Source organism: Cornus florida, unplaced genomic scaffold (genome assembly GCF_030987335.1).
Source record: "Cornus florida cultivar Cherokee Brave unplaced genomic scaffold, ASM3098733v1 CherokeeBrave_3.0.0_Hap2_Chr04, whole genome shotgun sequence".
In the NCBI taxonomy this organism is placed as follows: Eukaryota; Viridiplantae; Streptophyta; class Magnoliopsida; order Cornales; family Cornaceae; genus Cornus; species Cornus florida.
The window spans coordinates 71978638-71996492 of record NW_026775574.1 but is presented as its reverse complement, the minus strand read 5'-3'; the positions used below and the strand labels follow the sequence as shown (position 1 = coordinate 71996492).

General features: G+C 34.4%; 1 protein-coding gene across 2 annotated transcripts; it reads right to left on the bottom strand.

Moving 5' to 3' along the window:
* Positions 1 to 3167: 3167 nt before the first annotated feature.
* Positions 3168 to 17190, bottom strand: LOC132303499 (eyes absent homolog). 2 transcript variants are annotated; one of them, XM_059800776.1, is made up of 7 exons: positions 17044 to 17190; positions 15953 to 16040; positions 15565 to 15864; positions 15221 to 15388; positions 11897 to 11990; positions 7037 to 7231; positions 3168 to 3698 (listed from the first exon to the last, which is right to left on the bottom strand). In XM_059800776.1, exons 2-7 carry the CDS (start codon positions 15959 to 15961, stop codon positions 3439 to 3441), a joined length of 1026 nt encoding a protein of 341 aa, XP_059656759.1. In that variant the 5' UTR covers positions 15962 to 16040; positions 17044 to 17190; the 3' UTR covers positions 3168 to 3438. The 2 variants fall into 2 exon arrangements, with proteins under 2 accessions (XP_059656759.1, XP_059656760.1); XM_059800777.1 differs by having other exon boundaries at positions 15953 to 16043; positions 17044 to 17188.
* Positions 17191 to 17855: the final 665 nt, after the last annotated feature.

Below are 17855 nucleotides of genomic sequence, written 5' to 3'. Positions count from 1 at the left end.
AAAAATTCATCAAATCCATTGGAATTAATATATTTGAGCAAATATTATTTGGGAGGAAATCGGGTGTGAAGAAAATTTAAATGGATGTAACAAAACATGCAAAAATCAAGAACGTTTTTTTTTTCCTGACGATAGTGATATTAGACTTTTTAGAGCACCCATAATTCATCATCAAATACATACAGTTCTCTGATTCCACATGTATCAAAAAATTATCACTATGTATATGTAGGACCGGGGTAACGATTTTTATTTATTTATTTCTTAAACAACATTATCAAATTCAAATGATAGAAATCCAACCCTTATTTTTATTATCATTAAGTTTTGTTTATTTATTTTTTTCTATTTTAAAGTGAAAAAGAGAATCAATATCACCCACTTGGTGTGCTTTGTTTTCATTTAGCTTATCAACCAAACGACCAATAACCATGATGATTTAAACAAATAAAAGACAAATAATAGAAGATTTGGCACTACTACAAACATGATTTGATGATATCTACTAAATTCATTACCTTTTATTCATTCATGTCAATTGGCCAACAATATCATGACACCTTAGGCCTTATCTCTCTATCGGCCGAAATTTGGACCAGTTTAGATGATTACAATCAAATCAATTTTAGTTGTTGATTCAAGACGACACAATATTAAATGGAATAGAATAGAATCTGTGGAGCTTCATGGTTTAGAATAAATGGTTTCATTATCACAACAAATACGTACGAAGAGGTCTTTATCTTGCTGTAATTAAGCGTTACAATTTGAGTCAGAACATGCGTCTTATTCTATGAGTCTCCACAAATATAATATGATTCGTGTTAAGAAATCTTAATAATTGACACGAACATGATATAATTATTAATATATAAATCACGATCAGATACGACATGATAAAACACGATCAATTGATTAAAATCAGGTTAAAATTATGAAATCACCTGGCCCCTTGTTTTTTAAAACGTCATATAAACCCCTTCAATTATCAAACAATTTCCTGAACTAACAAAAACTATCACGTTACTTCCTTTTCGTGACAGAATGGTTAACTTGTTACGAAATGACAATAATATTTTTATAGTATATTAATATTTTATTAAATTAAAATTATAGCGTGAAGGCAATTTTGTCATTACTAATTATAAAGTTATTTTGGTCAGCAAAATGATACGACTGTTACACGTGATTGTCACATGATACGATTCTGTAAGTTTTAGGCAGGTAACTAAAGGAAATGGGGAGTACTGATATGATAGACTTTTTAAAACACCAAAGGGTAATATAATAGTTTCTTTTATTGAGGAGTTAATTGATAGTTTTTGAAAACAAAATGAGAGTTTTATGATTTTAGTCCTAAAATTTCATATTTATTAGAAGACAACGCATTTCATATTTATTTGACAACGTTTTGTTAAATTAATCTAATCAAATTATAAATGAATTGACATATCAAACGTAAATGCAACACACTTAAATAGTGTATTAATTCAAATTAATACGATTATGATTTGAATAATGTCCCTTATAGTATTAATAATTTATAAACTGAAATTATAGTGTGAGAGGGGCAATTTTCTCATTGCGAATTATAAAGTTATTTTAATCAGTAAAATGATGTAACTTAGACGGGAAACTAGTGGAAGGGGATAATATGATAACTTTTTAAAACATCAATGGGTAATATAATAATTTCTTTAGTTGAGAGGTCAGTTACAGATTTTTAAAACAAGAGAGAATTTTATGAATTTAGCCCGAAATTGGAATATTTATTAGAAGACTAACGCATTTTCTATTTATTTGACATGTTTAGCTAAATTAATCTAATCTAATTATAAACGAATTGATATATCAAACGTAAACATGACACATTTAAATAGTGTATCAATTAAAATTAAACACTATTATAATTTGAATATAGTTAGGTCAAATTTAAATTCACTTTTAGTATCATGTTTGAATCGCGGTTGAGAGTCATGTCAAGTATTGCTATCATTTAGTTGTACTCCATAATAGTTTGGTTAACGACAACAAAGAAAAAAAATGGAAGAAAAGTCATATCGTGTTGTCGAGTTCCATATATAGCCCTGTTAGGTCAGATGCTGACTTTCAATCTCTTGGCTGCCTCCTACATGAACAACTTCTCAACATTTAAATATCTATAATTCTCTGGTAAAGAAATATATATATTCATGATATATATACATACATATACATATAGAGAGAGAGAGAGAGAGAGCCGAGTAGGGCATGCCTTGTGCCTAAATTCATAGGCAGGCCTATGTGGTGTTTAATGACCCACGTAGTCATATGCTTTCATTTTGCATGTGAGTTGTTGGATCACAAGCAGTGAATTCCAAATTCATCCATATATTTAATTTAGAGAGAGTACATATATATGTGTGTGTGTATTATATCTGCAAGGCTGCTGTCTCACAGTGCAATTCTCCGTATAGGTACTGTGGATGAAGTCATTATGTCTGAAAATAACAACACACATTCTATCTCATTCCCTATATATATATATATATATATATATATATAACCCATATTTCTATCACTCATGCATAGGTAAAAGACGGATCAAAATTTTCTCCGGTGAGAGAGAGTTGAGGTCCCATCCCATTGGTGATGTTCGCTACCATCAATAGTAACTCAACTCACTGGATGAAGTTTGCATCACCAATTGGATGGGACCACAAATTCCTTCCACGGGAGAGGATTTTGATTCGTAAAAGATATCAATGAGACCGTGGTGTCTTCTATCACGGGAGAGGATTTTGATCCATAAAAGATATCGCTTTTACCTTCCCACTTGAATAAAACAACATTAGAATACTAACCACTTAATTTTGGTCCATTGACATCACAACCATACCACTTCCTGGCTGAAATGAATGTCATGTACATTATCTCATTGTTTTGTCTGCGGACCCAGAGAGTTTAGAAACTCTCTCAGCAAAATGGTCACAGTTTTTGTTTGCTAGTGTAGGGTCTTCCTTGGCCCGAGTCTTCTCTCCAAAATGAGGCTGTTGAGACACTGCTCTCATCTACACCTCCCTTTTTGTCCACAAGTACGCACGGCATATCTCTCTCTCTCTCTCAAATAAATCCAGAACAAAAACATGAAAAGATCTTCAGATAAACATGTGTAACAAGCTGGCATATATGGTTGGTTAGTATTAAACAAAATTATTAACTAGTAAATAAGATATCAAGTAATCCAAGTCCAATGTAATCTTTACAACCCAGTTGCATTTCGTGATTTCTTTCATGAGAAAAAAACAATTTGACGACGTGAATTTAGTCAGTTGGATCAACCTTTTTTGGAGGGACATTTCACTGTTCTTTGACGTACAAAAGTTCCGGAACTTAAGATCTTTTGATTCTCTGCAACCAGATAAAAGTTTCCGTTAAAAACAACTTACGTGTAGTGAGTTACTCTTCGTCATTTTCAGCATCGGCATTTCCATATACGATAGAGAAATAGTGGCCTAATGTTCTCAACGTGAGGCCTGGAAACCTGTGAGAACTCCCCGGTCGCAGATCAATTTTAACGAATGGCCATCCCATGGCTTGTGCGGCGTCACACTCTTCCCATCCATCCCCAATCACACAAAACTGGACATTTGACCCACTGAATCGCTCCCTGATTAATGAGAAACACTGGAGCTTCCCCACTTCCCATGAGCTGTAGACTGACAAACAACCGAATTGTTAGCATTACTATCAAACATATTCTACAAACTAATCTGGTATTAAGATCCATAAATTAATATCTAAAACCTAAAAGCATTTTTATATAAACAGTACTTAATAGATGGGAATAAGGACCAGAACTGTGCAGTATCCGTCAAATGGTATACGAGACAATCTTCATAACTTGCTCTTTTGCATGTCCTTTTTCAACTATGCATGCACGTTTGTGATATGGTATCTTTCAAAGGCAATTTTGGAACCAAATGAGTAACTTTAAATGTACGAGTTGCAGACCGTAGATAATGGAATTTGATGTATTAGTATGAACTATGAACTAGGTAGCACTAGACTAGGTACCGACAAGGAAAGTTGACAAAGTTGGGACTAAAGAAGGGTGTATGAAAGAGATGTCATGCAAGTGAAGGTGCACAGAAAAAAAAAAAAATACTAAATAAATAAATAAATTTGACAAGTGAAGTCAGCATAATAAACAGAACCACTGTAGAATATGCAAATGTGAAAGGAGAGAGAGCATAGGCATTTATGACCACTTATGGCATATAAAATCATAAATACACTTTGTAGTGGCATAATGGCTGACAATTAAGAACTTCTGCTTGAACTTTTATTGAAGGTGTTCCTTAAGAACCCGCAACCGTGTTTTCTGCAGAATTTCTCAATTGGAATCTGTTTGACGGTTGGGGAAAATTGATCATTAAATGGAAAGTTGAAATTGCTAGCAATGTGTTTGTACCACAAAAAACAGGTGCTTTTATGTGAACAGTGTTGCACTTCTTCAAAGTACTGAGGTCTTGTTTTTTTTTCATTTTTTTACGAGTTGCAGGAAGTGTAGAAAACCATAATAGTCTTCTGTCATGCGAATCCTCAAAAACATCACCAAATATCTTAAAGAGGGTTCTCCAAAACTATTAACATTTGTTTCCCTGATTTTGGCTTCTATCATAAATTCAAAACACTGATTTGCCCTCCATTCTAAAATTTCTAGCATAGCTATCCAAACTGGACTGGCCATCAACTGTTCTTGATAGCCAGTCCATAGGTCAATTAAATCAACCTTGGTTAGCTCAGCTGCCTCATCCAGCTTGTGAAGCATCAAATATTAGGAAATCAATGAAATTATTCATAGAGGCAGTTATAGAATAATGGTCAGTGGTTAATAATGCTAACTAACAAGTTGAAGGTTCAAATCCCTTCAGTCCTATACCTCTACTATGTTTTCTAGCAGAAAGCATTGAAGCCCGGATCAACTATTTAACAACAGATAGGTGGACTAGCCAATACACCTGTTCACCCAGCCTATCTGGTCCAGTACTAACAACAATGCTCTCTGGAATGTGTACTACCTACTTACCCGCAATCAATGCCTCTAAATCTCCGGTTCTTGGCATATATCATTGCATATTCACTTAATGCCAACAGTCCAAAAGAACCATACTCTTTCAACCTTCTACTAATACTTGGCTTATTCCTTTTTAAAAGAGGCTCCAAACATAAAATTAAATCTCAAACTTGTCTACTTCACCAATCTTGAAAATTTCCACTATGTAGTATGTTCTTTACTGCAGGTTTTGGAGTTCTCTCTAGCTTCATTCTCACATTCAAAACCTCCAGCCGAGAAAAGTGCACACATTTTCAAGTTCTCTCATTCAAGCTCCTCAGAGGCATGGATTTAAAAGATCAGATTTATGACGATATCAAATTGATGTCACGAATATGTACATACAGCTATCAAGCCTATCAACATATCCCAATATCAATATATTATTGGCACCAATACAACATTGTCAATACACTTATTTACATCGATGCTCCATACTTCATGATCACAAGAAGATGTTTACAATCACAGCCAATATGTCAGATCCCAGATTCCTCTTCCTTATTTTTTTTCTCTTCTGTTGCTCACTCTCGTTGAAGCCTAAAATGAAAAAGACAGCTTTTGGAACCCTTACTATTACTTGAATGTTTTAAGATCAAAAACTTGATTTTAGAGGGAAAGTTTAGGATTTTCAGGATAGTTTTTTTCTCCATTCAACAAAAAAGAAGAGGAATTCATTTTCTTTTTCAGTTTGAATTGGTTAGAAATATAAGATCACTTATATGCAAAATTCTAATTCCATCGTTCTAGTTATAGTGCAAAAAAGAAGAAAAAAAAAAAAAAAAAAAAAAAAAAATCATATTTTTAAATTTCCAATCTTTTCTTTGCTATTTAAACAATCCACATTTCAAAAAATACATAAATAAATAAATAATAAACATGATATTTGAATGTTTTGACAATGTTGACATAGATTTATAAATATTTTAAAGAATCATGATTTTGGTTATGCATGTGTAGCTTATGGAATATTAAATTCCAAAGGCTTACTTATCTTTTGGTTGACAGTACAGCAGCACCGGCTATGACGATTTGGACTATTTTTGTGTATTAAATAATGCATTATCCTTAGTTCATCGTTTCAATATATTTTTCATTGTAATTTCTAAACTGTTTTCCAAATTTATTGAACCTTTTAGCACTATTGAAAATGCACCAATACGTACAGTCTGTTACCAACCTCTATCACAAATACTTAAAATCATAGCCCGCTAATCCAAAGATCAAAACAAGCAGTTGGAATTATAGCTTAAAGGCACTATGACAACATCAAGCTGAAAAATTCACAAGTTAAGAATTCTGTAGAGACCACAAGGAGCTCAATAGAATGTCAAGAAAGGATATATACAGTTGACCTCAATTATTTGAGTATCAAAGGTTTGTGCATTCGAGTTTTTTATACTGGTTTAGGCTGGCTATCAAGTAAACAATAGCCTTCTTGCAGGTAGTTCAAGCTAATTTAAGTAAAATGTCTACCAAAAAAAAAAAAAAAAATGGAGTTTGTAATGTTTTCAAAGAAAGAAGAACATAATAAAATCAATAAAATATATAATAAAGCTAGTTTATGGGGGATAATACCCTGGTTATTTTTCAGCAGATAATTTCCCCGGTAAGTTGGCAATTAGTTCTGCATCATTTAGTTTAACAGTGATAATAGATTTCTATGCCCTAAAAACCAAGTCACTGTGGCCTGATAAGCATTAAAATGAAAAAAAAAAAAGAAAATTAAAAGCAACAAAAAAACTAGTCATAATACAGGCATAAAAAGAAGGTGCAATAAGTGCATTCCAAGAGATCATTAATGAGATAAAAAGAGTAACTGACCATTCTCACACGTTATCAAATCATGCAGTTGAAAGAGTAAGCATTTCACCGAAGAGACTAGTTATAAGATTGGGCACTTCAAGGAATCATTAAGGAGATAAAATAGTAACTGACCATTCTCATACGTTATCAAATTATCCAATCGAAAGAGTAAGCATTTGACAAGACTCGGTATCAATGATCCAGAAGTCACTAGAAGATTGATGTTCTGAAATTTTGTATCAGTAGAGTCACTTATCCCATCAGCTGATTCTGTACATGGAGTTGACTCTTTGCTCCCTCCTGAGCACTGCTCCAAACAAGCCCGAGCTGCATCAAACAAGGCAAATAATATATGCAAAGAAAGTCAATGCAGAATTTTTAGACATACTTGGGTTTAAGTTAGTATACTAAATCATATAACAAGAAAAATTACTCGCTGATGGCGGATATTTAAAGTGACAAAGTGAAAAATATAATTGAGACCACTGTCTTATAACCCTACTTATAAAGCATTTAATGTAGATGGCATCAAGGCAATTTTCCAATCCCAATGAATTAAACGAATGATGGTAGTGCATGAGCACAGGCATGCAATATCTTGCATGAACATACATATTGTGATTTTCCTGAAGGATGGAACACCACACATTTATGAGGGAGGAAACATTCACAAACACCTTAGGTTACTAATTTGCAGAAAGGTTAGCCCAAAACCAAGTGTCACGACCTGCCCACACTGTGTAGATATCGTCCACTCTGCACACTCTCCTATTGGTGCTCACGGTCTTTCCTCAAAACACATCTACATAGTTGGGGAATGTCCACACATATTAGTGTCATCAAACCTCTCCCCCCCAGATGACGTGGGACATCATAATCACCCCCTCTTGGGACCCAGTGTCCTCTCTAACGTGAACCTCATGGGCTTGTGCATGCTCCCCCATTTTCGGCAGGGGATTGGTTCTGATACCATTTGTCACGACCCGCCCCAACCTGTGTAGACATTGTCCACTTTACATACTCTCCTCTCCGTGCACACAGTTTTTTCTCAAAACGCCTCTACACAGTTACAGACTGTCCACACATATAACTGTCATCAAAACTCTCCCCCAGGCAATGTGGGATGTCACAATCACCCCCTCTTCAGACCCAGGATTCTTGCTGGCCTGAACCGCATGGACTTATGCACACTATCCCCATTTCCGGTTGAGGATTGGCTCTGTTATTAGTTGTCCCGACCCGCCCACACTGTGTAGATATTATCCGCTTTGCACACTCTTCTCTTGTAATGATGACGAATTGAATTTGAGACACCAAAAATTTATTTGAGAAAGCTTTATTTGGTGACTATCTGTTGGATATGGGGAATGAGTTGGTTAGGTGGAGTTCTAACAGCTTGTCTTGAGTATGGCTTTCTTTCCATTACTTGCCACTCTTGTGAGAACCTTCCGCTCCTTCTGTAATGGTTTTCTTTCTTTGGATAACAGCCAAAGACCACTGTTTGAAGGTGGGCCTCCTGATTAGTAGGTACAAGGAAGTGTAATATGCCTAAAGATACCAAATCAGAGACCATCTGTTCCCCTATTAGTGACAGGAGAGTTATGCTCCGTTTGGTTGGAGGGATGGAAAAATAGATGGAAGGGAGAGGGGGAGGGATGGATGAGTCATCCCTAAGGAAGGGAAAGTGTTTCCTTCATTTTTTGTTTAATTGAATGGAAGGGACGGCAAAAAGGATTGATGGAGTGCTAGTTTTTTTTGTTTGGTTGGAAGGAAGGAAATGATAGTTTTTATATATTTTTTACTAATACACCCTTACTATATAAAATTATAAAATTAATTAGTTTAAAATTATTTAATAATATTGAGCTCTACTAACACGCAAGTTGTCTAAAATGAATGTTTTATACTTACATACCAAACAAAATTTTTTTTTTTAAATTAATTTTTTTTTTACATACCAAACAATTAATTAATTTAAATTTATTTAATAATCACTATAGTTGTTTAACGCAACAAGGTTTTAACAAATTTTTAGGAAGGATAAAAATGGAAATTATAACAAATTTTGGTAGTTATCCTTTTTTCAATCCACTCTTCCCCCAAATTTGGGCGGATAGGAAAATGTATAGCAAGGAGGGATGAAGCATCCCTCCTTGCTTCCTCCCTCTCTTCCCTTCCCTCCAACCAAACATGAAAACATTCAACCATCCCTCGTACCATCCATCCCTCCCCAATCCATCCCTCCAACCAAACATAGCATTAAGGTACTCTATGCTTTCCTATGTGGACAGTGTTGGGGCTCCCTAGGATGAGGACCTTTTGCTTCTAGAGTGTGGATCAAAAGGCACGATAAAGTATTTTTAAGACAGGTCCCTCTTTTTCTTCTTAGGCATACTTGAAAAGGAAATCAAAAAAAAAGTTTTTGGAATATAAGAGGGACTTAAAATCAACTCACTACTGTCCCTTTTATTTATTTTTTTATTTTTTTATTTTTTATTTTTTTGTTGCCTTTCTCCTCTCATTCTGGGAAGTATTAATAGACATTTTTTTCGCAAAGTTAGTTGAAGAGGCATAATATGTTGCATTCATGTTTCATGATATATTTATTCATCGAGACGGAGGGAACCATAAAGTGAAAACAAAAAGTATAAGGTCCATGTCCAAGTACAAGTGCTTTTTCCAGAATATTTCACCATTAAAAATGGAATTAAGGATTTGTGAAAAGAAGTGATTATTAGCTGATGAATTATAAGAGAGGCAACTACTTCCTATTTGACAGTGTATAAGGGATCAGAACTGGGAATATGGAGGAAAGGGCGGTTGCTATCTCTACGTGGGTCTTTGAAAAATTTCGTGGTTATAGCTCTTATACAGAACAAGGGCTCCTTGTCAAAGGCAATTAAAAATTAAAAATTAAAATAATACTTTCAGGGTGATATCCCCACACCAAATATCATGCCAGAGGCTCATTTTGAAACCATTGCCAACTACAAATCCAGTATTTGACTTTCGAGGAATTCCATAGGTCAAGTGCATATAACACACCTATAGTATGCTTAGGGTGCATATTGCACCCCTCGCGTGCAAAAAACACCCCTAAACTATGACATTTGTGCAAATAGGTCCTACTTACACATTTATGATACAATTGGACTAAAATGCCATTAGCAACACAGTTTATAATATATATATATATATATATATATATATAATTAATATTTTGTGAAATGATTAAAAAGGGTAGCTCAAAAAAAAAAAAAAAACCACCTTCCCTCCTCTTTCTTCTTCTTCCCCGGTGACAAGCTCCAACGGGCATTATTTCTAGCGACAAGCTCCAACGGTGGCGATGCCTCTGATCTCCAACGACTCCAAGCAAAACTTGGTCGCTACACTCAACCTACACTGTCATTCCCAATGACGATGTCACCCAAGACGCGTGGCAGCTCTCTCTCAGTCTCTCCTCTCTCTCTAACACAGACTACAAGAAAACCCAATACACGCAAGAACCCGAAAAAGCCATCAACCAGTCCAAGCAAGAACTCAAGTTTGGACAAGCTTTTCCAGCTACGTCTTCAACCCACCTCTGCGAAACCCAGTCCGGTTTCTTGAGCTTCAGTTTCACGATCGGCATGAAACTCCAGGACGACGAATCCATCTTTCTCAAGCTTCGAACATGAGCTTCCATTGTTTCCGGTGCAGCTCCAAGTAGCGAAACCCAGTTCACATCGGCAGTTCCCAAGCGACGGCAAGCTCCTAGCGTCGGCCAAACCAAACTCAGTCCGTGGTTAAGTTCAGCGACAGCAGCACCAACCAATTGCACTACTTGATTGGTTTACCAGTACACTACTCCTGACGTCACACAACATGAAGATGCTTCTGGTGTTTGTATATATATAATCATATAGATATTTATGTTCACATATATCAAAGGATTTATCATTTGAATCAATTATTTGTTGATTATTATTAAAATCTTAATGAAAGATGGATTAGCTGGAGTGTTTTTTGTTTTTTTTTTTTTTTGGATCCAAAGTAGGTTTGTTTACACTCAGGAAAGAGAAAAAAAAAAAAAAGTGGGTTTGTTTCAAAACAATAATTTTGTTGATATGGATATATAGAGTGTGAGAGAAAATTTAATTATAGATGTTACTTTAATCCTCTTGATTTCAAGAGTGAGAATGTAAAGATTGAAATTCATTTTAAAGAGAAGGTCAGTAGCTACGGTGATCAAGACAGGAGAGATACATGAAGCCAGAGGAGGTGTTGCTAAGGTAATCTAGCCAAAAAAATAGGTAATGTGCACATAACACCCCTATATTATGAAATTATTAGCATACATAACCCTTTGGGCATTTTTGGAAGAGTAAAAGGGCAAAACGGGTATTACAACACTAATTTATGTCAGATTTCTAATTGAGGGGTGTTTCCGCACAATGTGAAAAGAATAGGGGTGTTTTTTGCACCCGTTTTCAAATAAGGGGTAAAAGTGCTACGCGGAATATACATTAGGGGTGTTTTCTGCACTTGACATGACTTCCATCCACCCTGTCCTAATACCCTTCAAAAGCCCAAACCTATATGAGCTCCATACCTCCCTTTGAGGTTCACCCCTATTGCCATCCCCAAAATTCCCTTTCACTTTCCTCCACATGCTAGATTTCACAACATATCAATACAACCATTTACTTAACAAAGCTTGATTAAATTATCAGAATATCCTCATTCCAAGCTCTCCAGAATTTGAAGGGCTACACAGTCTTTGCACCCACGATTACTCAATAATTGATAAATTGACGTCTCATCATTCAGCTTTAACACAACTATATACTCATCTACCTCCCAAATTTTCCAGCAAAAAAAGTGAATATGCTAAACTTTCAGAATAAATTACCTACGTAAGTGGCTGGCAGCCCAGCACCACAATAGTTAAATAATAAGACTGATTAAGGAAAAGTATTTTCTCTGGAGATGCATTATCATAACATAAAATACCTGAGGAGAGCCATCTATCTGTGTAACTGTCAGTCACATCATACAGATCATCCCAGAATTTTATCATATCATGACTAAACATACCATGCAAGCCCTGCAACAAAAGATGACTTCAGTTTTTCTGCTAAATTACACTCCGATGTCATAATATATACCGAGACACTGATATAAAATTCTTAAATGAAGACAAGTGACGGAACAGGCCCTTACTGAGGAATTAGGAAAGAAGTGAAAACAGGTGATGAGCTGGAAAAAACAAGATTTTCCACAAATTACCCATGATCAATACCCTGTTCTGGTGTTACAAGAGTTCAACCTGAAATCGAAGTTTATAACTCCACGAGGCAATATTTACTGTTTTGGGTCTACTTTCCATGAACTTAAACATACTAACTCAATCTGAGAAATACGAGAGCTGAATGAGGCCAAAATGCAGAATCTCATGGACAAGAACAATAAATAATATACCATCACAATTTGCTAGCACATAGTGAAATTTGAATCAAGTGATCCAAAAATGAGGAACACTTCCATTCCGAACCACTAGATCAGGTGACCACAAACTTTGTCTTAGTTCTACCCTTATTTACCAATTGTGATGGACTATAATGAGTACCTTAGTGGAATATAATGTTTTGGGACAAAGGATTCTGACGTAGCACAGACTAAAAGACCAACATTTTGCATCCCTACATTGTTATTTCAGATTAGAAATACTTCTGTAAGTGTACAAAATTTTGTAAGATCTCATGTATGGGATTGCCAAGTGTTCCGAATTTCTAAATTTGTTCATGATAATTTGGGAATTTGCACTGCATTTTAATTTTGTGTATCACTTCGCTTTAACTAAGACTGAACTCTATAACTGATGCAGGGTCATAATTGTTCTCATCAATGAATTCAAGGACTATACTTGATATCATCACAAATATTATTATTCGAAGTTTTTTAGATGACTCCTAGCATGCAGACTGGTGTGATTCCTAAAATACAGCATCTGCTCGAAAACTATACAAGTCAGAGACGCAAAAGCCAAAGGAAAATTTGGGGGGAAAAAAAGGCAAAGTTGTTATCAACGCCCCTAAAGGGGATTCTACAATTCCTGTTATATACCATAATTCAAGGATGAGAATATTATGAGTTACAATATTCTGTAAGAAGCTAATTCAGAAGGGGGCTATGTTCCAGTTTTCTAGACTAAAAACAGCTGACATTAAAATTCCAGTGTGATGGGATAGTGCTGGAATTACCCTTGTCAAACCTAATTAATTGGTGAAGACCGATATCATGTGAAGCAATGACAAGAGAATTGACCAATTTAACATTTCCAACAAAGAGGTAATGGTAGAAGCTTGAATTGAGAAAATTGGAGATTTAAAAAGATTTCACCTTCTCACATTATATGCTTTATTCGGGAACGTCCTAGTGGATTTTAAAATGCTGGGAATCAGAAAATGCAGTATGTATTTTACCAAGATCAATCAATTTCCAATCAATTCTTTAGAAAAAATAAAGGAAAGGAAAAAAAAGGGAAGAATTTATATGTGCCAAGTTGTAGTTGAGATTAATTATTTCAACTTCTGCAACTTTAAGCCTCTTTTCAAATTAAATTTATGTTGCCAACATGACATTGGTACCACTGCCACCACTGCAGCACGCCACCATCAAGCCAGGTCTCCACTTCCATATCATTTTTAGCACAATGCCACTACCACCATCGTTTCACCCAATGCCATCAATCCCCTAGGAAGTTCTGGATTTCTATATCATGAGACTGGATAATACTCAAGTTGGAAGCCCAGATAACGTACATGGGCAGGGCACAGAGACATGCAAATTGTAGTGGCATTTCTTAAGTTCATAAATTAACTATGTCAAGGTGAAAATGTGATTTACTCCCAACTCTAACCAATTGCCGGTGTAAACCCAAAAAGGAACAAGAACCTAATAAGAAGTTGCAACATTCATTAATGAGCATATCAGTCGATAATGAATACCATCTGGCAACATTAAAAGTCATTGACAACAATGGTACAAGCGCCAAATTCAGAAAGTTGAAATAAGAACCAAAAAGAATTCAAAAGCACACAAAGAAGGCTAATCTAGGATTAAATGACAAAAGAATGCAACCAGAATTCTACCTAAAAGAGAATAGATCAGCTAACAGAAACCTTCAATCAAGTTCATGACAATCATGTCCATAAAAATGGAGATAGGCAATTAACAAACCAAGAAAAAATTCAAAGAAATTCAAGATGCAAAATGGACCCAATAATGATTGGCTTGGGAGGAATTGAACGTTAGGGATTCTATATAAAATGCTACTGTACTCCTCTCACAAAGTTTCTGACTAGTAAAACTATTGTCTCCAAGCATTATTTTTCTGTATCTGAGGGGTGTCGATCCTCTCCTTAATAGGGTTGGACATTCCACCCAGTTAAAGATCGGAGAAACTTGCAGTTTGTTTATAGTAGCTATTACTTCTTAAGGCGTAAAGGATAAAATATTGCAATTTCACTTTCTGCATTCTTTCCGTTTCTTTAATCAGCTCCTGCAGATCTTCGTATGGTAAGGATTTCACATGCATGAGGTTTGCTTCCTTTTTTACTTTATTGAAGTCTTACTTATCAGAGATTGATCAGATAAATAAAGAAAACATAATCAATTAACTATAAGTGATATTGAGGGCCATCTTATTTCAGAAGAAGTTGCTTGAATCTTTTAAAGTCATACACCTTTGTCATGGTTAGGATGAAAGTTCTTAAGGGATAAAAAATCAACTTAGAAGGTAATGCTTTCTTAGACATATTGAAAAATACGGGAGAACAGTTTTTGGAAATTTATCTAGCAAGAGAGTAATGTTAAAACCTTTAATGAATTGTTTCCAAGATATTGAAGTCTACCAATGCATAAATAAATGCATGCAACATGAGAATTGAAGAATCCTATATTTAAGTAGATACAATGAAAAACGCAGGAAGCATCCTTAGGCATTTAAGCAAATCACTATAAATAAAATGTACATATTCATAGTGAAGAAAGTAAATAATCACCCTACCGCAATAAACTCATGCCAAATGAATTCAAATTACTTTTGATAATGAAGGACCACATATTCATCAAATTAACAGTGAGCAATATGAATATTCATCATCTGAAACAACAAAGTATCAGTGTAACACATACACACAAGGTAACCGAAAAGAAAGTGATCAAAATCTTTAAGGGGTTAAAGTCCCAGAAAGAAAATCGATCACTTAATAACACAACAAATGATGTGAAAGGACAGAAAGAACACATGCTCAAAATATACATTATCTACACCTTTTTGTACTTATGGGCTATAATACGGTGCCGATAAGCTAATTTTCTTTTACTGATATCATCATGTGAGGGACTGAAGTCATCTTGGTGAAAATTATAATCAGAGAGATCCCGTCCATCATCATACTGGCTCAAGGCATCCACAAAGGGATTATTACAGTTTTCTATCTGCATCACGCCATCACAAAGTGTTAATTAGATTAAAGTTAGTTAAAAAAAAAAAGAAAAAAAAAAAGGACATATTAGGGAACTATGAAACTAATTCAAGATGTATGAGTAGCGAAAACAAGATTAGACTAGTGAAAATGCCAAACTTCTTGCATAAATGAGAATAGCACACTAACCTGTTCATAAAAGAAATTTTCATCGCTCACTTGAAGAATATGTTTTTCCCATATCTTCCCAATTTCTACACCCTTTTGTACATCCTTTAAACCATTGAACACTTCCGCATATGTTCCATTTAACAAAGACTTGAGCAATATGAGAGTCTCATCCATGTCCCATATATACACTTTCAGCTTCTGGGACTTGGGAATTTTACCAGAAGCCTCCGTATTTTGAATGGGAACAGTAAAATTGCCACCCCTTATTAATTCATCCATTTTGGTATCTAATGTAGCACTTGGAAGCAGATAGCTAGCCTGTTACACCATAATTCCTCAATTGTCAACGTCTGAATGACATGAAGTTTAACTCAATGCAGTGAAAAGAACCTCTTATATCACTTACAGGGAACATATATATACATCCAAGCAGCTCTAATGGCAGGCTTGCAAAATCAACTGCGGGTCCGATATGGGTCCCAAAAGCACAGCTCCTGCTATTGCAATATCAATAGTCGTATAAGTGGCTATAATTAAAGGAGCTGGTGTTCATTCGGTTCTACAATCCAGTTGCTTTTTTTGTCCTAATTTTATTTTTTCATTGGCAAGAAACGCACACACACCCACTTTGTCCTAATTTTGAGCATTCAGTACTTGGGAACTAAACTAAGTGCTTCACGAAAGAGCTCCCTACGTACATTTCATGTTCTTTACAATCTTCGCGTTACTTAGGATATAATATGCATATATATACGGAGCCTTCTTTCAAAGAGTCTTGTGTCCTTATCCCCTTCAATATAAATATATATATATTTATTTATCTTATATTATTCTTCAATGGCACCTCCCCTCAACTGAATTTCTGGTTCTGCACAAAATATCAATAGTCTTATAAGTGGCTTATAATTCATATAATTAACTTTGCCGGCGTTCATTCTGTTCCACAACCCAGTTGGTATTTTGGCCTAATTTTTGAACATTCAGCAGCTTAGGAACTAAACTATGTGCTTAATCAAAGAGCTCCGTCAGTACATTTTACATTCTCTACAATCTTTGCATCATTTAGGAGATATATATATATATATATCCTCCATTCAAAGAGTCTTCTGGGTTCTGTCCTTATCCGCTTCAGTTTAAAAGATTTTGAAATTATATTCTTAATTAAATTTCAGCCAATTTTATGGAAAGAACACCTCAACCCATATCCAATTCCAGTGAAACAAACAACCTTCACAATAATAATTATTGAGATGCAAATTAGATGAACCAATTTCGCAATACCCAGTTAGTGATTTTTTCAGAGGAAAATTGAAAAACGAAGAATTGCAATTAAGCCCTTTTTTTCTATACCTACGCAAGTGTGTGTGTGTGTATGCATATATATATATATATATATATATATATATATATATATATATATTCAAAATGCGATTCGTTAATGTAAACAGAGATTGTAAAATAGAATAGACAGAGATTATTAGAAAAAGAAGTGCTTACAGGTTCTTATGCAGATCAGTGGCCAGCTGCAAACCCTCTGTTTAGCGAATAAATCGCGGGGAAGAAAGGGAAGGAATAGGAAATTTGGGTGCAACGACGTCGTTATTTACTTTTTCGGTGCATTAATGAAAACTTGCAGGAGAGACCCGAGTCCAAATATATATAATATATATAGGGTGGTTTGCGCTACAATAATGAAATGGTAATTATATTCTTAATTTTATAAATAAATAATTATTATTTTTTAAATGACACATTTGTCCTTTCAAATTTTTTCTTCCGATCTCTAATCTTTAATATTTTCGGTCTTTTTTGTCAAGATAAATAATATTTTTTTTCTATGACCAAAAAAAAAAAAATTTATGTTGAATAAATTATTTCTTAAAAAAAAAAAAGATTAAAATATAAATATCTATTGAATAAATTATCCCTTTTGATAATACGGAAATATATATTGAACAAATTATCACTTTTGATGGGATCATTAGAAATAAAAAAAAAAATACCGCTTTTGACAGGAGTGAAAAAAAAAAAAAAGTCAACTTTGTTGAATAAATTATTTATTTTGATTGCACCAAAAAAAAAGTCCCCAATAAATTATCTCTTTTGACTGCCAAAAATAAAATTTTATCTTCTTTGAAAAAAAATAGTTAAGGAACTAAAGAAGGTAAAAAAATAAAAAAAAATTAAGTTATGTAAAGGGTAGTTATGATATTATAAAATAAGACATAGTGCATTAATGAATTGAAGAATTTTTTTGTCATTTTCTTTAAAAGAAAAAGATAAGTGAAGTACAATTGAAAAAAAGTAGA